General features: G+C 46.5%; 1 protein-coding gene across 20 annotated transcripts in view; it reads left to right on the plus strand.

Moving 5' to 3' along the window:
• The window catches only part of Dst (dystonin), a 405,488-nt gene extending 384,333 nt beyond the window's left edge, over positions 1–21,155 (plus strand). For 10 of the 20 annotated variants that reach the window (XM_060369829.1, XM_060369834.1, XM_060369831.1 and 7 more), the window contains 16 exons: positions 416–610; positions 1,048–1,176; positions 2,577–2,720; positions 3,092–3,280; positions 4,715–4,844; positions 6,497–6,660; positions 7,539–7,701; positions 8,333–8,487; positions 8,610–8,684; positions 10,021–10,038; positions 12,949–13,066; positions 14,939–15,010; positions 15,974–16,176; positions 16,525–16,635; positions 19,246–19,369; positions 19,894–21,155. In XM_060369829.1, coding sequence (XP_060225812.1) covers positions 416–610; positions 1,048–1,176; positions 2,577–2,720; positions 3,092–3,280; positions 4,715–4,844; positions 6,497–6,660; positions 7,539–7,701; positions 8,333–8,487; positions 8,610–8,684; positions 10,021–10,038; positions 12,949–13,066; positions 14,939–15,010; positions 15,974–16,176; positions 16,525–16,635; positions 19,246–19,369; positions 19,894–20,156 — 2,253 coding nt within the window. In that variant the 3' untranslated portion in view covers positions 20,157–21,155. The remainder of the gene's footprint in view (positions 1–415; positions 611–1,047; positions 1,177–2,576; positions 2,721–3,091; positions 3,281–4,714; positions 4,845–6,496; positions 6,661–7,538; positions 7,702–8,332; positions 8,488–8,609; positions 8,685–10,020; positions 10,039–12,948; positions 13,067–14,938; positions 15,011–15,973; positions 16,177–16,524; positions 16,636–19,245; positions 19,370–19,893) is intronic. The other 10 variants (XM_060369832.1, XM_060369837.1, XM_060369840.1 and 7 more) reach the window with 2 other exon arrangements.
• Positions 21,156–22,632: the final 1,477 nt, after the last annotated feature.

Below are 22,632 nucleotides of genomic sequence, written 5' to 3' on the forward strand. Positions count from 1 at the left end.
GCACGCTAAGGACAGGAGAGGAACCAGGATTCCCTACTACGTGACTCAGAAAGGGAATTTGACGTTGTGTGTGTGTGCGTGTATGTGCATGTGTGTGCATGTTTGTGTAATTAAAATTGAGAAGGCTGATCACCATCATCTAAATCTGATATATCTCATTTAAAACATATTCCCTTATGATAATGTCATTGGGTATAAACAAAATCTATCCAGTCGTAAGTTCTCAGAGAGGAGCCATGAGTTTTTTTCTACCTTGTGAAGATTCTGTCAAAAATATGGTCACTAAAAAACCATGGGCTATAGATGTATGTATGTGCTGCTTTGTGTACATATATGTGTTACAATGATGCATTTTCGCTATTTAGGTCCTGTCATCAAAAGTTAGCTGTGGTAAAAGTTAACATGGTTTCCTTAGGTCTTCCAAAAAGAGTTGGGGAAGAGGACCAGCAGCGTGCAGGCGCTGAAGCGCTCTGCCAGAGAGCTCATGGAAGGCAGCCGGGATGACTCCTCCTGGGTCAGGGTCCAGATGCAGGAGTTAAGCACCCGCTGGGAGACGGTGTGTGCGCTCTCCATATCGAAGCAGACGCGGCTAGAAGCAGCCCTGCGTCAGGTAAACCCTGGCTGGGAGTACGGGTGACATCCCGGAGCCGCCACAAGGCAGCTCCGGTAGACCAGAGGGTCCAATCCTCACCCCGGTCCTCATCCCGGACGGTCATGGAGGAAGTCTAGTCTGTCTCAGAACTGACTGGAGCCTTTCTTGGTGCGCCTCCGGGGGGTTTCAGGTACTTCACAGGGGTATTTGCTACTCTCTGCTTAGTCCCGATAACTGCCCCTCATGGAGTTCTAACCTGCAGGAACGGTGAGGCCTTCCTGATGTTTTACATCTCTCCTTATATTTGCAAAGTGTAGCAACATACGTCCGTCCCTGTCCTCTTAATGGGACTCAGGAGCTTGATTTGAATTAAGACTCTTTCATTGGGAGGGGTGCAGTTGTGTAACAGCCACTGACGGGTGTGCGGGGCAATCCTCCTCTGTGTGTGCTCTTAGGCAGAGGAGTTTCACTCTGTGGTCCACGCGCTCTTGGAGTGGCTGGCAGAAGCAGAGCAGACCCTGCGCTTCCATGGTGCGCTCCCCGACGACGAGGACGCCCTCCGGGCCCTGATTGACCAACACAAAGTGAGTAGCTGCCCACTGCTGAGTAAAATAAATTAGACGCTCAGGAAGGGAACGAGCAGAAGCCAGAGACTGCACGTAGCAAGTGCAGCGGTTTTGTTTGTTTTGTCTTGTTGTTTTCCTTCCTGAGGAAAAACTAACCATCTGGTGCACCTGAGACCGTCCCCACCCTTCCTGCTCACACACCTGTTCACACACACCTACGTGCCCGGGTAGGTAGCTGTCTTCCGGGGTTTCCTTTTGAAAGAAGGTAGTCACGGTAGAACTAGACACTGTTTCCTGTCTCTAGGCTGCACAATGATATTCCTAGAGGATCGTTTGACTTCCGACCAGAGTTAGTCCATTTTGGTCACAGTTGCATGTGTATTTCCTTAAGGAGCAGCTCAGCATTGGCAAAATATTCCACTAGAATTGCATAGTAATAATTTCTACATTTATATGCAAAATAAGCAACTCATTTAAAGCGTTAAATTACTAGTCATAGGCCTCTTTCACTTTGGGGGCTTATTTGATTTACAGGGTTGTCTTGGGTGTTGCGTGGACTACCATTCGCTCATGGAGGTCAGAGGGCAACCTGCAGGTGTCTCTTCTTGCCTCAGGTCAGGGGAGGCTTCAGGCTCAGTCCACTCACTGTGTACTCTCCGGGCCCAGTTCTCATCTCCACTTCTCATTTTTAATTAAGAACCTTATAAAAAGAAATCCCGCAAGAACTAACCTCTAATACATATTATAAATTTAAAGCATTAAGCGACTAACCAGGCAGGAGTGTGGCCCTTGAGTTACCAAGCCAAGCTAAGCTCTTTTCTGTAGCCGTGCTTGGAACTTGGCAAAACCCCTCACGAGAGTGGTCCACATAACAGATGTTTTTTAACCCCTGCCTGGAAAAGTCAGGAATTTGCAATGCTCACACACCCCTCAGTGTGGATGTCGGCACTTCCAATTAGCCTGAAAGATTTTTTTTTTCAGCACCAGTTAATAACCTTGCCCCTCAAGGTCCTGCTGGAAGTGCATCAGCCTAGTGAACCGCGTGTTACATCATGTGCCTCTGACCTTACTGCCCGTCCTCAAAGAGGAGTTGGCTGACTGCGGCCAGGAAACATGGCCTTGCTGTTAGTGGCAGCCGTGCAGGCATGGCTGGAAGATGGATGTGCCTCGCACACTGTCTACGGGAGAAGCTGGACTGTAAGAGCAGGAAAAGTATGTCAGGCTCAGGTAGATTTTAGACTGAACTCGGTATATAGAAGCCTTTTTTGTGTCTCTGGGCGGACAGCCAACCAGGATCAAATCCTACACCACATGGAAATTCTTACTGATTTTTTACAACCCTGACAGTAAGTGAACGTCACCAAACCCTTGTGCTCAGCAGGGGACAACAGCTGACTGGAGTGTTTGCTCTCCTGCAGGAGTTCATGAGGAAACTGGAAGAAAAAAGAAGTGAGCTAAGTGCGGCCGCTGGCATGGGTGACGCTCTTTTGGCCATCTGCCACCCCGACTCCATCACCACCATTAAGCACTGGATAACAATCATCCAGGCCAGGTTTGAAGAGGTCAGTGTGCCTTCCACCATCCCTGGCAGCGGCGCCTGTGAGCGGGGGCAGGGGAGTGGGAAGTTTCAGCATCGAGACAGACTTAGAGCTTTGGGAAGGGAGGCCGTCATGAGGTTACCCTGAGCATCAGCCCCTGAAGGAGCCTTTGGCCAGAAAGGTTTCAGGAGCCCTTACGCAGCACGGGACTGGTTCTCTGGAGGTTTTGTCCCACCTGTCCACCATGTCTGCTCAATAAGGTGGCGCTGGAGAGGGTCTGGGGGCCCTGTGTGCTTGTGGGGTGAACTGAGGAACAGGATGGGAACTGTTAGAGCTTTTGCCGGTGAAACTGTGCTGAGTGGGAAGAGCTTGCGTGAGCTGTGTCTCTTCACCAGGTGCTGGCGTGGGCAAAGCAGCACCAGCAGAGGTTAGCAGGGGCCCTGGCTGGGCTCATCGCCAAGCAGGAGCTGCTGGAGACGTTGCTGGCGTGGTTGCAGTGGGCCGAAACTACACTTAGTGAGAAGGATAAGGAAGTCATCCCACAGGAGATTGAAGAGGTGAAGACCCTCATTGCAGAGCACCAGGTAAGTGAACTTGATCCTCACCTGTTTTCACTGTCGCCTCAGTGTCCTCTCTCTTCCACCACAGGGCTTCTCCAGCGTATTATTTTAGACCAAGATAAAGGGTCTCTTGTTCTGCAACTGCCCTGCAGCTTGTCTCTTCCGGGCACCTATGGAGCGCTCTGTCACCTTCTATGGAGCGCCCTTCCACCACCTGTAGGCTCCTGACTAAGTCCTAACTCCTGACCTCAGCTCTGCCCTCTTCTCCATTTCATCCTTAGCTCCGTTATTTCAGCCCCACTGCCTCCCTCCCCTTGGGAAATCTCATCTCACTGCTGTGGATCTGCCTGGCATTTGCTTTATTGTTTCGAATTTGCATTTCCCCTGCTTCCTCAGGTGACCAACGATGAATATTCCAAATGCAGCCTGCTTAAAAGGGCATGCATTTCCTCTCGCAGCGACTCCTTACCCTGTGTACCTTACCTGATTTAAGCTCTGAAGCGAGGGCATTGTATGTGCTCTGATCCACAGCCTGTTTAACTAGTGGAGCTGCAGAGATGGCTCAGAGGTCACGAGCGCGCAGTAACCCACGCTGCTCACCTCCCAGCCAACTGTAAATTCAGCTTCAGGAGCCCCAGTGCCGGCTTGTGGCCTCCGCAGGCATTGAACACGGGTGGGTTGCATACTAACAAACTGGACCACACGCACATCCACCCACATGACCAGAAAACAGAATTTTAAAATGTTAAATCCATTAACGACGCCTATAGTAGCCCAAAGCATCTCAGGTTATGCTTCGTGTGGTCAGGAGTTATCAGAGTGGCTCAGGTTTTCCAACATGATGAACGTTCCAGACCCGTGTTGTCTCACTTTTCACCGCAGCCTCTGCCTTTCCTCCACCTTTGCCACGTACCCAACATGTAGGGATCAGTCAACAACAAGAAGCCAAGGAGACACAATGAGGAATGGCAGGATACCAAGCCTTTTAAACCTAACTACAGTAAAGGGTAATGTCATCAACCTCAGGCCCTTTAAAGTCGATGCTTATGACCACTGGGTACATACGCGGTCAACATGGCCACCCTCTGCAGCTGTGCACAGTCATTTAAGTGTTTAAACTGTGAGGGTGGAATGTTCCATGGCAGGAAAATGCTCACTAAAATCCCTGGTGGAAGAGCTTTGCAGTTCAGGCTTAGTTGGTGCAGATATTTAGGACCACTAGCTTGTGTTGTTTTTCAAACTGAAAAGTGACAGTTTTGTTTTTTAATTTGAATTTGCTTTGGTCAGGTGTGATGTTTTACATTATTCTTTGGAAATCAGTAAAAGCACTGACTAGTACAGTCTTTTAACATGATCCCTCAAGAGTAACAGCACAGTCCTTTCATCCTGGGTTTTTGTTCATCCCTAATGTTGATTTAATCTGTACATTGATTTAATTGACATCCTCATTCCTTTCAGACCTTCATGGAGGAAATGACCAGAAAACAGCCCGACGTTGACAAAGTCACCAAGACCTATAAGAGAAGAGCTGTCGATCCTTCCTCAATACAGTCTCACATTCCCGTCCTGGACAAGGGACGAGCCGGAAGTAAGCAGGGCAGGGTCTAAAAACAAAGATGGCTGACCAAGCCACTTCCCTTTCCTTTTGAATTATTGTTGGAAATTAGAAAGAAAGTAGCTATGCCATGAGAGCAGTCTGCCTTAAAAGGTTTTCTTAAAGAAAATGTTGGCTGTAAGTATTTATCTTTTTTTTTTTTTTCAAGTAAAAAGCTATACTGAGGTGCCTGTGTTTAACTTTGTTTAAAGTATACTGTTCAGATTCTAAAAGAAATTGGGGAGAGTGAGAAGACTCCATGTGAAGCCCAGGACCAAAGCAGCTGCATTCAGTCTACTTGGGTTTCTATTTGCTGCTACAATCTCCCTATGTAGTCTTGCCTGGCCCAGGACTCGCTATATAGCCGAGGCTGGTACTGAACTTGTAATCTTGTTGTCTCCACCTCTGAAGGCCTGATACTATAAACATGTGTTCAAACTACTCAGAAGGGCTTGGTAACAGAGGACCCTTAAGAGAAGACAATGACAGGTGGAGGTCATTTAAATAGGAATCTAAATCATCACACACACCCCGGCTTGGACCTGGTCCATTTTCCTTCTATTGTATAAATGTCACAAAAGCAAACAACAGAAACTGATCTGGGTGAAGAACAGCTGACCCTGTTCACGCTCCTCTGGCTGCGACTCTGTTTACTCATCTCCTGGTCAGTCCTAACCCACCAGATGGCATTCAGAACGGTAGCAGTTAGCTCGGAGAACGTTGACCAGTACCGTCTACATCGTACAATTTGTATGTTTCTAAACGGTGTCTTGGTTTGTTTTGTTTTGTTTTTAAGCGGGAGCAGAGTCGCTGTAATTACTTTGCCACAGGGAGACCGGGCGATTGTGTAGCTACAATGCTGGAGGTGCCTTGCTGTCCCCACCACCGACCAGCTGAGAAGCCTAATGTTGAAGGCGACGCCTCCTTCTCAGCGAGGCTCCCCTCTCTGCAAAAGAGGGTGCTCTGTAACGTCTTTGGACGAATTGAGCTAGCCCTCATGGAGCATACGTTCAAGCATGTAGCTACCCTCAAAAACCAGAGCCTGGGTGCAGTATGGTCACAGGGCAGTCATTTTTCTAGGCCATATCTAGCCCTACTTAGGTAGGGAAAATGCCCTGTGAGCATTATTTTATGCAACTGTGGAGACTTGTGAAAGCAGCCAGAAAGTGAGTGTGGGTGTGTACGTAGGAGAGGAAACGTACAGGCCTGGTGGAGAATAGATGTGGGACAAGGTTAGGACCCACACATCTTCTTGGCTCTGTTGTTGTTTTGAAGCATCCAACTCTAGTTCCGGAGCCTGCCATGTTTCAGCCCTGTGCTCTAAGAAGGACAGGTACCTGTAACTTCTCTTAACATTTCTCACCACAACGCCTCATCATTGAAGTGGCACGAATGTCCGTGGGGAAATGTTGGAAGCATTAAGTTTGCAGTTTTCGGTATTTAGTGGGCTCCATCGAGATAGCATGTCTGCAGTGCATAAGATCAGAATGCGAACCTTAGTAAGGATAGCTGGGTTGGAGTGATTTTCCGTGCCGTACACAGGAGTTAGGGTCGGCGTTGTCTACGAGCCAAAAGTCCCTCACCCATCTCAGTGCCCATCGGCACACAAGCCGCTCTGCCATCTGACTGGAGTTGTATTTTAACAGGGAAACGCGTCCCGGCATCAAGCCTGTATCCCTCTGGGTCACAGACACAGATCGAAACCAAGAATCCCCGGGTTAACCTGCTGGTCAGCAAATGGCAGCAGGTCTGGCTCCTGGCGTTGGAAAGGCGGCGGAAGCTGAACGACGCCCTGGACAGGCTGGAGGAGGTCTGCAGACGCTTGCATTTACCTCTGCGTTGTCTCTTGGTCTTCATTTTCTGTGCTGCGCTGCACAAAAGCATGATTTTCTCTCACATAAGCAAATCCTTACCATCCGAGTGCTGTTTCTCTCCGGAAAGAAACACTAAGATTGTGCATGTTTCTGTAAGAAACGGGTCTTCGGGATTTGGATGTAGGGATCCGAAACCTAGAAAGCTTACATTTCAACTGGCTGATCTCTGAGAAAGGCTTTCTAACTGGGCGTGTCTGCTGCCAGCTCCCCCGGTGAACGCGTCTGTTACCGTCTGGACCCTGTGGTGGAAGGCTTCTCTTTGTTACGTTGCGAAATTTGGAAATGTTAGATGTCTAACAGACAGGGGTGGCTGATAGGACAGAGGGGCAGGGTAGACACGTGCCCAGGCCTGGGCTGCACCAAGGCGCTGCTGGCGCTCTGGGCACACCTCCGTGACGTGAGCAGCTTTCATCTGAAGGTTTTATTTGCAAAGAAACATCAGTGATGCGGTGAGATAAACCTCATAAGAAGTCATTTGTAAGGTCACGTCTTGGTTTGACGTGGGAGAGATGCGTACCACCGGGAGCCTGTCATCAGCGGCTCGATTGAGCCAGCAGAAACCAGAATGTGATGTTCACACCCATGCACATAAATACCGAGTTATTTAATGAAGTTGTGAAAAAAAAGGCTAAAAATAACAGAAACGTGAAGTCGTGGGAGGGTCTGGGGGTTTATGAGAGTTGGAGGGGAGAATGTGAAATTGATATTGTGGTATGTCATTGTGGACTTGTATGAAGTTAAAGAATAAGGACAAAGGTTTAAAGATAGTTGGAGCCCACAGCACTGACTCGGCCAAAACTTTTGTCCTTTTTAGCTGAGGGAGTTTGCTAACTTCGATTTTGATATCTGGCGTAAAAAATACATGAGGTGGATGAATCATAAGAAGTCGCGGGTGATGGATTTCTTCAGGAGAATCGATAAGGACCAAGATGGGAAGATCACGCGGCAGGAGTTTATCGACGGAATCCTTTCCTCAAGTAGGTCCCAAGACAGATGACCATAGCTAGAAGAATTTGTACAGAAAAGAAGCGCAGCTTCAGACGGTGGGGCTAATAGACTCGCGTTGCTAGTGCAGTGATGCCTCTTAACTTGACCAGGAACTCACCAGCTTGGAAAAGCATGTGATAATTTCAGCTCTTGAGTGAGGCACGCTGTTGCTCTGTGCAGCCACGGGAACATTCCTTCTCTCTCCTCAGGCTGTGTTAATAGTTAAATAAATTGTAATATTTGCTTCTAAGAATTTTCTGTGAGTTAGCTGGCATATAAAAGCAAATCAGTGAGTGCTGATTTGATGATAATTGTAGTTAATAATTCCGGCCTGATAGTCACATTGACAGGGCATGAGTGCCCTGGGTCAGATTATTTGGCGACTCCACAGAAGTGGCCAGTGCTGCTGACTAACCCCGGAAGAGGGCTTCCCTCCCCTCATCCTACTTCTTGAAGATGAATTTGGGTCATACACTGTTGATTTATTATGCTGAAATCGAGGAGTTTTTTTTTTTTTAACTGTTCAATCACCCAGACCAGCCCCATTAAGATTAAAATATGCAGTCAAATATGTCTAAGTTGTAGCAAACGACCTTACCAGATTTGCCCGGTACGTTTCAGAGTTCCCTACCAGCCGCCTGGAGATGAGCGCCGTGGCCGACATCTTTGACAGAGACGGTGATGGGTACATTGACTACTATGAGTTTGTGGCCGCTCTGCATCCGAACAAAGACGCATACAAGCCCATCACAGATGCGGATAAAATCGAGGATGAGGTGCGTGTCTGTGTACGGCGGTGCCAGTGTGTCTGCGTGACTCACAACCAGCTCCTGGGTTCCCAGGCTCCCCCTGTGAAGCACCAAGATTAAAATGAGTATTTCACCTTTGTCTTGAACAGGTCACGAGGCAAGTTGCAAAGTGTAAATGTGCGAAGCGATTCCAGGTTGAGCAAATCGGTGACAACAAATACAGGGTGAGTGTTTCAGAGGGCCCGGGTCTCTGGAGAGCACAAGTTGAAGTGTGTGTCAGCTGGATCTACGTTGTTTTCTAGGAACCCTAATTATTTTCACACCATCGCAAGATGTAGTGGTGTAGGAAACCCCGCAGCTTTTCTCATTCTTAAACTGGCTGAATTTCCAGATTACATAATGTGTATGTTGTACAGAGAGCTTGCGTTTGAATGGCCGGCCATCTGTGACATGCACAAGATGTTCAAACTCCTTTCACATCTGTGTGTGTGTGTGTGTGTGTGTGTGTGTGTGTGTGTGTGTGCGTGCATGTGTGCATGTACATACATACATGCCACAATATGCATAGAGGTCAAAGGGCATCTTGTGGGCGTCAACACTCTCCTAAATGAATTGTAGGGCCTGAACTTGGGTCCTCAGGCTCGATGACTGTCCCCTTACTGTCTGAGCCATGTCACACACATCTCACTTTTAAGGAGAAAATTACTAAAAGTAAAATACTTAAGTCATATGTCCAAGCTGTTCCACATTACTTTATTTTATTATGAATAGAGGTAAGCTTCGAGCTTCTAAGTAATAGCTATTCACAACCATGAAATTAAAATCTTGTTTCTTTTTTCTAGAATTTAAAAAATACTCATTTTGTAAATATGAAAAAGATAGTTTTTTCCATTCATATAGTAATTTTTGCTTTTATTCAAAACCTAAATGAACTTGGTTCACATTAAAATAGTGTGATTTGATCATTCTGTTCTCTTTTTTCCTTTTTTTATAAATTCGATCATTCTGTCTCTTTTTTCCTTTTTTTTAAATATCTTTTAGTCGGCAGAAAAGGAGGAGCATGTGTAAAGTGTCCTTAGTATGGCTTGTTATAGTGTAACACATTTTCATTTTTAAAGGATGTTCATCTACCATTTTAACTTCAATTTGAAAACTTTAACTGTTTACACTTTTTTTTTCCAGTTTGAAATCAGGATTTTTTTTTTCAATAAATTTGTAAAAAAAAAAAAAAAATGAAATAAAACTTTTTGGCTTGACATCAGAACAAATGGATACTTGCATATCCCTAAGTTAAATACTGTATCCTGGAGCACAGGGTGTGAGTTGTGAGTGTGTGTGTGTATGGGAGAGAGAGACAGAGAGAGACAGAGTATATGAGTGTGTGTGTGAGAGAGAGACTGGGAAATAGTATATATATATATATATAAGTGTGGTGTGTGTGAGTGTATATGTGTGAGAGTGTGTATGTGTGTGTTTGTGTGTGTGTGCGTTTGATCCATATAGAAAGGTTCCTGTTGAACTAATTTTGTCTTTCTTCCATTTTTCATTTTTTTTTATCAGTTCTTCCTGGGAAATCAGGTATAAACCAGTGGAATCTCAAGTTCCCAATGACTTTTTTTAATCTTGAATTCATAGTCATTAAAGCTTGCCATGGCCAGTCCTTCCATGCTGTCTTGCTAGCTCCTACAGTGTTGGTTGGTGTGCTGTTTCTGTCAGCGCTCTCAGAGTCCTGGATCCAGGACTCCTTTATTGCTTTGTGCCTCCAGCGAGGAGATTACGTTTAAGCGAACCAGATAATGAATTGTAGCTGATTGGCTGGCTCCAAGGATCAAAACTCAGTGTTCAAGTCCCATTTTTCACTGTTAACAAATGTTAATGCCAGTGGTCACTGGAACACACACTTGATTGTCCACACGTCACTGTGTCAGACTGTTGAGCACATATGACAGACTGCAGTGTCAAGCAGTGGCTGTGGGAAGACAAAGCACCAAGAGGTCTTGATCGGGCTCGGGAGCGGCAGGCGTGTCCCGTCGCTGCCTGGCTCTGAGTCACTGGTGCCCAGGGCATGCCGGGTCGTGTTCTGTGCTGTCTTCGCCAAACGTTTGCACTGACATTTAAGTCAGCGTGGACTGCTTGGTGGCGCTGCAGCATGATCAGGATGTTAAAATGCGCATACGAGAAGTTACATTTTAACGGGCACATGTTCCAGATGCTTTGCCTGCCCTGTTCTAGGGAGCAGACCGTGTTAGGTAGTGGTCGCTGCTCAATCGTAGGCCACACTCCATCTTTCCCCCTTTATTAAAAATAGATTCTTTTCTCACATAATATATCCCCTCTCTCTCTACTCCTCCTGGTTCCTCTCCACCTCCTCTCCCATCTGGATCCACTCCCTTTCTGTCTCTCCTTAGAAAAGAACAGGCTTCTAAGAGATAACAACAAACTAAAACATGGTAAGATAGAATGGTCACGCCGGAGTCGGACAAGGCAAACCAACAAAAGGGAAGGAGCCCCGAGAGAAGGCACAAGAATCAGAGACCCACTCGTTCACGCACTCAGGGGCCCCGTGAAAGTACTAAAGTGAAAACTGTAATACATACACAGAGGACCACATGTAGATGCAAGTCGGCCTCTGGGTGCTGTTCCAGTCTCCAGTCACACTACATCTTAAGGTGCAAATTACCCAAGTGTAGAGTAAAATTATTCCATTACTCTGAATAGAGTTTTCCCAGGAAATTTTTTAATTGACATATCATAGTCATATAAAGTTATGGGGTACAGGGTGATAATTTAACACTCATGTACAATATGTAAGATAAAATGAGGATAAAACATCTGTTATAACAGATTAAATGTTACTTTTTCATGCTTGATATTTTCTGAGTAAGCAAGTAGGGTAACATATTTCATTTTCATACAAAATAAGAGAAATACATTCAAAGATTTTATTGCTGAAAGTACAAAGAACAACATTAGTCTGTTTTTCTTGTCTCATGGTTTGGCCTTGGGAAAATTAGAGGAATTCTAAAGACACCATTAGTTGTCTGGAGAAGACCTTTTAAAAGTAAAATCAGAAGTTACCATATTTAAGAACCAAAATATCATTTTATGAAGTGTTTTTAGTTGTGTCCTTAAGTCTAATTTTGAATCTGGTCTTGAACAAGATTTATCTGATCCAATTATCTGGTTCCTTAAGGGTAATTTTCTTCATGCCCTCTTTTCCCTCTGCTTACTAGCAGCACAATTTTTTGTCTCTAACAATATAAATACAGGTCTTAATTTTTAAATTCACATTTCAGGAGCAGTTCATCCATAGGGATATTTAGGTCTCAAGTGTCTGACAATCAGATTTAGGAAGGATTTAGTCAAGGTGCAGTGCTTGACCCTGCTGGAGCACCTCTGTGGCCTTCTGCGCTTAGGTTGCTGGCCGGACTCTGGCTGGCCTTTGTTAGGCTTCTTGCCCTAAAGTCCAGCATTAAAGACTACAGAAAAGTCTCGGAGTGTTTCTGCTCATCGTAGGACACCAAGGGGAATAGTCACAGGCAATTCTGCCAAGAAGCTGTTGGCATCTAGCGGACTGTTTGTTCCTTCGTTTTTTTCTTTGTCACTTGCCAAGTTGATAAGCATGAAATTCAATATGGTGCTTTTCCCAGTTGGGCACGAGCCTCTTATAAATGATTTCCAGGTATAAACATCATTTCTCACAGACTTTGAAAACAAGTAAAGTTATGATCGGAACTACCTGTGGCCTAGTGATTGTGCAAGGCTTGCAGCACCCGTGGTACAAACAGCTTTGAGAAAAAACCCTTTGAGATTTGAAGTCCGTGTCACTGCTAATTTGTCGGCGTCTGTTTTAAGATTGCAGTAGCACAAAGTGGCGTGTTAATCCAGCCTCCAGCCAGCTGGTTTGCCAGACCGTTAGAGATGCAGAGTTTTAGTGTGGAGTTCTTATTAGTCATAAGCATCCATTACTTTTTTCCCCAAGTGAGAACTCTCCTAAGAGTAACAAAGGAGTTTAAGAGTTTCTCACAGACGCAAAGGAAGGTAGTTCTAGCCTGAGGGGCGACGCTCCCGAGTCAGCGTGGTGAAGTCTTTAGGAAGGCTTTGTTTTGTGTGAGTCCTGGGCAAGTGGACCTGCGCTTCTTTTTCATGGCTGTGCTTCGTTCCTAGAGACATCCTCAGTTTCTGCTTTGTGAGTGTTGCTTCTGTTACAAGAAAGGAAAATCATTTGTAACTTTAGTACAAAGCCTCAACATTACACTTGATTAACCTTTGTGATTTTTTTTTTTCCAAACTGCTTCCCCCGGGCTAAATCGGCATGCAGCAGTCTAATGTAGACCATTACAAACCCCTTTCGAGATTTCACTAATTAATCGCTGTGAACTAAGCAAGCAATTATGCTGGCTGCTTACGCTGCTCCAAGCTGCATGCCCTCCCCTCGCTTAGAATCGGCCCTGACAATTAGAGGTCCTTTCTCTCTTCACTGCCTAGTTTGGAGACTCCCAGCAACTTCGACTGGTCCGGATCCTGCGAAGCACGGTGATGGTTCGAGTTGGAGGTGGATGGATGGCTCTGGATGAGTTCTTAGTGAAAAATGATCCGTGCAGGGGTAAGGAGACCCTTCGGTCAGGTGTGAGCCCGGTGAGAGCCCGGGAGTGCTGGGTATGTTCCCACACTGAGAGCGAACTGGCCCAGCTTGAACCCCATAGCTGATGTGAAACATGCCCTCCCCTCCCCCCTTCTCTTATTTTCCCACTAATGAAATAAATTTGAGACAGGTAGGCAAAAAACACAGTCTGGATTTTCTGTGTGTAAGTCCTTCCTGTCTACAGTTTTCAAAAGGACATTTCCACTCCCCAAGGCTGAATACTGGAGAGTAAAAGTTTGGAAGTCAAATATCTATGAAATGAGGGGAGAGCAATACTTAAAAACAAAAGCAAACACTCCTCAAAGTTGAATAGCAGAATATTGGAAATATAAATATGATATTGTAGCTTTCTTCAGACCTGCCAACCCAAGAGTTTTAAGTTAGCTTTCAATATACCTGTTCTATCTTTTTAAGATTATAGTGTTGTTTTTAATTATGCATGTGGTGTGTGTATGGGTGTGCCAGAGTCCTCAGAGACCGGAGGCATCGGATCCTCCAGACTTGGGGTTACAGGTGGTTGGTTGTGAGCCACCCATGGGCACTGAGACTAAACTCAAGCCCTGCCCACTAGCAGTACCTGCTAGTAACCGTCAAGCCGTCTCCCCATCCCTGAGTCCCGCTTTTATGTCCTACGGTCATTAGATTGTTAACTGGTCATGTGACTATTTGATTACAGTTTGTAGTTAGGTACCATCTACTCAGTAAGTGTACATTATTTTCAGAGTTTAAAAAGAAAACAAAAGGACTGTGATGACTCGTTTTAATCTGTGGGCTTATTATAGCCCGGCCTGTTAGGCTGCCAAGTGGGAAGCCCTGCAGGAAGCCTCCCTCTCAGCGCTGGCATCTGGAGTCAGCTGGGTCAGAGTCAGCAGGCCTGTCTACCAAGTCCAGCCACACAGTAGTGCTGACCTCTGTAAGCTGAAGATGCAGCTTAAAGTGAAGCGCAGCAAGGCACGAGCACTCCCGCTCCATCACTCGCTCTCCATCCACCGTGTTCACTTAGCCCTGGGGATTTGTTCTGAGAAATGTGATGTCAGCTGTTTTCCTTACGGTACAGGCATGAAGTGTGCTTAACACAAACCTAAATGGTTTACTGTCCTACACACCAGGGGTATGTAGGGCGCACGCATGCGTGCGTGTGTGACATTACCTGTTGCTCCAAAAGCCCTGATGAATAAAGCAATGCGAGATTGAATTGAGCACAGAATAAAAATGCAGCGGGGAAATGCAGTCACTATAGGATGCACAAGGCTGTGTCTGGCCTGACACGGCTGCTCTACAAAAAGCTTCTTACAAATACCAAAAAAAAAAAAAAAAAAAGTGTTCTAATAATAAATATCATCCAGTAAACATGTAAACAAGTAGCACAGCCATTGTTACTGCACTCCAGTTTTGTGTGACTGGTGTCGAGGTAGGCTTGTTCCCCATAGTCACATCAGTAGTCTCGTTGCCTTTGAGATGGGGACAGCGTCGGCCAGGCGGTAGGACTGCCTCAGCTCCATTGAAGGCCTTTGTGGCGCACTTGGCTGCGCTGTGACAAGGGTGCAGCCCGAGGTGAGCGCAGCAGTGGTTAGGAAAGGGCGCTGAAAATGCAGACTGTTCCACGGGGTCCCAGGGTCACGGAGGACCAGCTAGCGCGGCTGGCCGAGCTTTGCAGTCGCTTCTTCTCCTGGCTGCGTGGGGCCTTGCAGGGCTTCTTCTGCTGGTGCAACTCCTCCCGAGTGCGTGCTGAAGGCTGGGCCGGAGCACCCCTTGCGTACCCGCCTCCTGGACTTTGTCTCCCTGCTAACAGTGCTCTCTAATGTGACTGGTATCCTGTGTCATCTTTTCCAGTTCATCATCATGGGAGTAAAATGTTACGTTCGGAATCAAACTCTTCAATTACTACTACTCAGCCTACTATAGGTTGGCAACCCCTCTCTTTGGCTCTCCCCCCTTGCTTTCCTCTTCCCCACTTTCACATTCTCGCTTTCATGATTTGTTTTACTATAACACGCTTCATTCACGTGTATGGCTTAACTCACACCTGGCGAGCTGGGGCTTCTAACCTTAAGTTCCGAAAAAGCGACACACTCGTGGTCCAGCGAGTGCGGCCGTTACGCGAGTGACGGGGCACACGCTGACACGCTGCCCATCGGGTCCTTGTGGAGTGGTCTCCATGTGCATATGTGTTTGTATGAGTGCCACATCGCTGATTGCCTCGTGGATTCCTGGGTCTGGTGTTTGTTACCGCATGTCGGTAAAACAGGTTTTTTCGTTTGGTTGGTTTGGTTTGGTTTTCTGGTTTTTTTGTTTTGTTTTTTGTTTGTTTGTTTTGTTTTGTTTCGTTTTTTTTTTAAGGCCTAAAATTAAAATACTAGCTGCCTCACCTCAGTGACAATTCTGGAAGTTTCTATGTTATCGTCATGACTAACAAGCCACCTCCGATTTTGTGTAATCGTTTAACCCCAGTGTTAAATGCTGGCCTTCCCCAGACCTCAGCAATACATGCAAAAGGTGCAGCCCAGCCTTCCTGACCTGTATGCTCAGTGTAAGGGGGACAGAAGGAGGGCCTCGGCAGCTCGTGGATTAACAGTGGCATGAGCTTCCCATCTCCATGCTGACCTCGTTTCACACTGGCTCCCCCGCTGGTGCCCAGTGGTAGAGTGAGCACCCCCTTTCCCATCTCCACGCTCCCCCGAATCCGAGAGGAATGCATTGTGCAGGAATGCATTTAACTTCTTGTTATGCTGAGTTGGAGTTGGCATGGCAAAAAGATGTTCTCGAAATTCCCAGCGTGCTCTCTGGTGCCAGGCGGCCCTCCCCTCCTCCGCAAAGACTGAGTGCTTTCTCTCCCTTCTCTGTCCTCGCTGTGCGTGCGCGATCCAGCCAAAGGAAGGACCAACATGGAGCTGCGCGAGAAGTTCATCCTAGCCGACGGCGCCAGCCAGGGGATGGCCGCCTTCCGGCCGCGGGGCCGCCGGTCACGGCCTTCCTCGCGAGGAGCGTCCCCCAACAGATCCACCTCTGCGTCCAGTCACGCTGGCCAGGCAGCCTCCCCACAGGTGCCCGCTGCGGCCAGCACACCCAAGGTAGGACCCCAGGCTGGGACCTTCCCTCGTTGTCCGAAGCACAGCCATTTGTATCTCTTCCCACCATATTTTTAAATATGCTTTGCCCAGTGACCCATGAAGCCGCCCTCTGTCCAGGGTTACCTGTCTTGGGGCTTGGTCACCTTTCAGACTGAGTTTTCTGTGTAAAGCTGTATTCTTTTTTTTTTTATGTCTGATTTGTCCTCGGCTCCATCCACCTTTATCTTCATTATTGCCTGTGTCATGTGACTCTGCTATGACTCTCCTTTCTGGGGGTTCGGTGTTTTTTGTTGTGTTTTTGTTTTTGTCTGCTGTCCTTTACATTTGATTTGCCGTTGTTCCATGCAGATCCTCCATCCTTTAACACGCAATTATGGTAAACCATGGTTGACAAACAGCAAACTGTCAACTCCTTGTAAAGCAGCAGAGTGCTCAGACTTTCCCGTGTCATCTGCAGAGGTATCGTAAGGCCCAGACACCATTCTTAACAGCCTGCCTTAACTGACACTGTCACCTACTAACAGCCTTGCCACTGCCTTCGTGTGTGCACTGCCTGTCAGGGGACGTGAGAGTGAAGTAAAGGGCTGTCGGGAAAGACGGCGGCCACTTACAACGGCCACCCCGTCGGTCTGCGTATGCCCCTCGGCTTTTGTTCTCACTCATACTGAATTCTCCGTGGATAGCCAGGCCTAGGAAAGCTTTCTTTCAATGTTGGTGGAGTGCTCTTGGCAGTAGACATAACTTGAAAAGATACGTGGCACATTCCCTTAGATGAGGAACGCCACTTGCAAGGGAATTACTTAGAGTAAAAGAATTTTAGCAAGTGTGCGCCCTGGATGGTCCCTCTGAATGTCTGTGGCATTCATTCCTTCTCATGCACACTGGCCGGCTTTGACATAGTTCTCGGTTCTAGGTGCAGAGGGACAGACACAGGGAGGTAGAGAGCTGTCATTTTCAGAAGGTGTCTGTATTACGCTGTAACTAATCTCAGTTAAGCACACGGGTCACTTCTCAAAATGGCATGTATAGAGAGAAGATATTTGGGGAATATGACATTTGCCAAGATTAACTTATGTAATAGATCGACTCAACTAAAAATCAGCCATTTAGACGGGTGGTGGTGGCTCACGCCTTTAATCCCAGCACTCAGGAGACAGAGGCAGGTAAATCTCTGAGTTCAAGGGCAGCCTGGTCTACAGAGTGAGTCCCACCCAGGTCAGTCAGGGCTATTAAACAGAGAAACCCTGTCTAAAAACAAAACAATCCCCCCCAAAAACAAAATCAACCATCTGTTCTTTTAAAGAAACCTCTGTGAGTTGATCAGTGTAGACACCACTTCACATCCTGGATTAAAACTACAACAAAGGGGAAGGAGTCTGTAAACATCTTTAATTGGAAATAAGGAGCTATATTTGGCTTAATAGTTAGGAATAAAGCCAAGGCCCCTGAATAAAAGAAATATAGCACTTTTTAAAAACCCTTAATGGTTTTCATGACTTTTTCTGTTAAGTAACGCTCGTATTAATAGGAATAGGTGGACGCCTTCTTTTTTCAGTATCAGTCCTGATTAGCCGAGTCGGGGAATTGAGACAAACATGGACTCCCTTTAAATACTTTTTCCTTCCTCTTCATTCCCCTGAGTCCCACACTAGCATCACAGATTACATCCAGAAAAGTCTATGAATCCATTCTGTAAAAACTGAAAAGCCCTTAAAGGACCTCAAATCATAGATCAATGTTTGTTTTAATATTTGGGGCTAAATTTCTGTGTCCAGTTTTACAAACATGAGACCTGAGTTCACATCCCCAGAACCCACCTGAAAGCAAGGTACTTGGGACAGAAAATTTTGGAAAGAGACAAGCTAGCAAATCAGTGAGAAACTGTCACAAAAGCAAAGTGGGAAGCAATAAAGGAAGATGCCAAACAGTAGGAAGCATGAAAACGAGGATCAGAGTCACAGGCCAGCCTCGGCAGCACAGTGTGCTTAAGGCCAGCCTGGGCTACGTGTCTACCAAAGAGACGCCACTCAGGTGTGTGTGCAGAGTGCACAGGTAAACGGGGTTGGAATCGGGTACTAACACCAATAAGTGCACTGTCAAATGGTAACGCCAACACCAAAAGCTCTACACATGCGTTATTAAGAATCGTGAACTCTAATGGGAAGCGCAGTCTAAAAATACAATCATTATTTCCATAGATTTGTTTTCTCCATGGCTTCTTGGCCGTGTGCTCATTGACAAAGAAATCCCTCATGCTCAAGCGTTTTTAACTTCCGTAGAATTTCTAAAATGTCACAGTCCAGAAAGATGGGTGTAGACTTAACATACTGTCTTAAACTTGCTCCATACATTTTACGAGTTTTCAAGAAGTATCCCAGAAGTATTGCCTATAAGTTTTACATGGTTGAGCCAGTACCACACAAAGTAAACAGCCAAAAAAAAGAAAAGAAAAAAAAAAAAAGAAGACGAAGAAATAGTAATAGAGAGCCAAGAAGTAAACACATTCAAGAAGAGAGCACATTCAGCATGAAGTTAGAAGGTCACACCTCCCTTTCAAGTCTCCCCCACCTCCCACCCCGCCCCAGCCCCTCCCCGCTGTCTTATCAAAGGGTATTTTTTCATTCAGAATCTCTGTTTAACATCGGCCTAGCTTTCCTGAGAAGGCAGTGGAGTGTCCAGGCACAGTCTGCAGCTCCCTGCTCCCTGCTTTGCACAGTCGCCAGCCCAGGGACCGCTCTCACACTGTAACACTGATGTCTGAGAGATACTAACACCACCGCGGTCTGATTCAGGTCTTTCTTACCAGGGCTTGTGTGTTCTGCAGGGACTCTGGTTTCATGGTTTCCCTCCCCAGGCAGGGAGCCATTTTCTTTGGAAGGTTTCCCTTACCTGAGTAAGGACAAAAACCGGAGGAGGAGAGCGAGGGGCAGCCATGAACCTCTTTTAACTGAAGCGTGTCCACCTCCTTCAGAGGGCTTGTCTAGACGGCCCAGCCATGAGGAAAGGGTGTCAGTGGAGTTTCAGGAAACTCGGGCACGTTCCTAAGTGATCTCTTGCCTGGTCACACAGGGAACGCCAATCCAGGGAAGCAAGCTGCGACTTCCTGGCTATCTGTCAGGGAAAGGCTTCCACTCCGGGGAGGACAGTGCCTTGATAACCACCGCAGCTGCCAGGGTCCGAACACAGTTTGCTGGTGAGTGTGTGGCATTTCTTCCCTCTCTTCCTAACTGCATTGCGTGGCAGTGCTTTTGAAACGAAGTGACGCCCCGATTCCCCGACAGACAGGAGGTAAACGAATCTGAGGAACAGGTGCCTAAGCAATGGCTTCTGGAGAGGGCCAAAGAGTGGCGGGGCCTAAACATAAACGCCGGGTCTGTCCCCTTGCTCCGGGAGCCGCCTTTGCCCTTCAGAGAGCACAGGGGCTGGTCCAGGTCACCAGGGAAAACCCAGTTACTGGGCAGGGGCATGCTCTGTGTCAGCGTGTGATGGATACTTTTAAGTTCTTGCCTAGGGTGAGCCTGAGCTTCCCCTTGGTGTGTCAGCCTGGGCGTTTCTATTTCACGTCCCTTACAATGAGGCTGCCGCCCCTTGTGCAATTTTCTGTGTGAGCTGAGTGCGGGAAGAGCACACTGACGTTACACGAGACCCTTGGGTTCTCCGGAATCCTGTGAGATGAGCAGACGATAAAGGTGACTCCTCTCTGCCCTTCCTCTCCAGATGCCAGGAAGACGCCCAGCCGCCCCGGAAGCAGAGCCGGAAGCAAAGCAGGCAGCAGGGCCAGCAGCCGCCGAGGCAGCGATGCCTCAGACTTTGACATTTCAGAAATTCAGTCCGTGTGCTCGGACGTGGAGACCGTCCCACAGACACACAGACCTGGGCCCCGAGCAGGTTCTCGGCCATCCACAGCCAAGCCTTCCAAGATCCCCACACCCCAGAGGAAGTCACCTGCCAGCAAATTAGACAAGTCTTCGAAGAGATAGTGCAATTGGCTCCGGCAAGCCCCTCCCCTGAGCGTTTATTATTTAAGTGAATGATGTAAAATACGATGTAGAAATTACTGTGAAATATCGCAGGAGGCGAGTTTTAAATTCTGCAGATGGCCTTATTTGTCTATTTGTCTTTTTATTTGATCTGTATCACTTTTTTGGTCAGATTTTCTGGGGTAAAAGTCACATCATATGTGATAAGGAAGAAAGACTTTTAACATGAACCAATGTTTCTGCACGGTCATGTGCAGACCACACACTAAAGTCAGTTACTGTACCTCCAGGTAAGTCTCCACTCTCTCCGACAACTACAGCGCCACATAGCTGACATTAAGGGATACCTCATGATACCTTTTATGAAAGTTCAGAACAGCGTACAGACATAGCAGGGAAATCTTTATTATTATTATTTTTTTTGAGATGCTTTAACTATAAATTAGAAGGAAGACAAAAGGAGAAACACACCCACACCCAGTTCTTCAAGCAGTAACCAACAGAAACTCACAGGAGAATGCTCCCAGCATCCCGGGTACCACCGTGTGCCAGCACCTGCCAGCATCCCTGTGCCGTTGCTCTAGTCGCCGCCAGACGCGCCCTGGGCATCAGCCATCTATACTATAAGAATGTGAGGCAAAGTGCATTCGTGCAGACGTGAGGTTTGCTTTGCTTGGGTGGACGGCAGCCCCTGTATCATTTTGTAACAGCAACTTCGCTTGCAGAAAGCTATGAAATAAAACATGTCCCTTAACTACATTGCTATGGAATTAATTTTTTCCCCAGGGAAAACCGGTGTATTTTTTTTATGAACAGTATCAATTTGGAGTGACCAAAGGATACTTTAAAAGTGGGTTTATTTTGATTTCTCATCTGGAATAATCATGTTCTGGTATTATATCTACTTATATTTAATAAATATGCATTTTAATTTATTATGTATACTCACATACTAGAGAAAGATATTAGTATGCATTTAATAAAACGTGTTCACTTGAATGTATGGAATACTTGATTATTTAAAGTGAGCTTTTCTGTCTGTTTTAAGTAAAGGGTAAACTAATAGTGTGACAGGAGAGGCTCGGTAGACGCGAAAGGAGGTTAGAGCCAGTGGAGCCACCTGTTCTGTAAGCATCCTAATAAGTCCTAGCTGCGTACCCTCTAGTGTTGATGACCCCTAGGCTGCCGCAGTCCCACCGTCACACCATCAAGGGGAACTTCATTATGAATCATTAAAAAGCATGGGACACTCAACAAGATGGCTGATTTCATTGTTAATATTGTGGTGCTCTTCTACAGTGGGTTTGTTTTTTTTTTTTTTTTTAAACACATTACACAGTTTTCCTAAATAAGAAAATAGCACCAGCTGTAATGACAGTGGCAGGAGGCTCCTTTGGACCGGAGAGATCACAGCGTTCTCTGGAGCTGAGCATGCAATTCAGAGGACGGAGTTCGGGCACACGGGGAAAGGATGTTTTTCCCTCTTGCCTGGAGCTGTGTCATTGGTGAGAATGGGTGCCTTGTCTGTGTAGGGGCTGTGCCCTCCTGTCGAGGCCTGAACAAGGTAGCCCTGACCGTGAGATGATGCCATAGCTTGTGCACTCAGTTACACACATCATCTAAGGGGGTGGGGGGGCTGAAGTGGCTGTCCCTTGAATGCTTTGTTTTTTACATCAAAGACTAAGTGGACGATTTTGTTTCCATCTGTCTGAATACTACTCCCGTTAAAGAGGTAAGGAGTCTCGGGGCTGGAGAGATGGCTGGGAGGTTAAGAGCACTTGTTGCTCTCTCAGAGGACCTGGGTTCGGTTCCCTGCACCTATGCGGCAGCTCAGAACCATCTGGATGTACCTCTCGTTTTAGGAAATCCAGTGCTGCTTTTGGGCCTCATGGCACACAGACATACATGCAGGCAAACGCTCATGATAACAAAAGCTAGAGTCTCCTTTAACTAGCAAAATAAGGTGGTGTTTGTTTGTTTTGAAGATGGGTGGTTTAAGGTAGTTCAGAGGCATCTTAAGAATCCAACTTGTCATCGCTACATTTGTGGAGACTTCAAACCGTTGGGAGTTTCCTTTCACCTTTTCAGTTTGCAATAATCCCAGAGCCAGAGTTCTGAGGAGTCATCAGTGTTACCGAGCACAGAATACCTATCCCCTGCGCCCTTCTCTCTCTATTGTTCTCCTTTTTCATTTTCCTTTCTTCCTCAAGAAATGGGTACGGAACACTGAGCTCAGTGCTATGGCACATTCATGTAGTCCTAGCTAAGTCCACAGGTTAGATCACTTGAGTTCGAGGTCAGGGTTAGCTTCTTAGGGAGGTCATGTCTTAAAGCCAATAACGAAAACAGGTCACTGGAATGAATCCCTAAAAACTTAAATCTGGCATATCAGAGAATCCTGACGTAGATGAAGAATATATCCAGAGAATCCAAATCGTAGGTAGATGTCTTAAAATATATACATATATATATTTGT

Source organism: Meriones unguiculatus, chromosome 16, assembly GCF_030254825.1.
Source record: "Meriones unguiculatus strain TT.TT164.6M chromosome 16, Bangor_MerUng_6.1, whole genome shotgun sequence".
NCBI classification, from domain to species: domain Eukaryota; kingdom Metazoa; phylum Chordata; class Mammalia; order Rodentia; family Muridae; genus Meriones; species Meriones unguiculatus.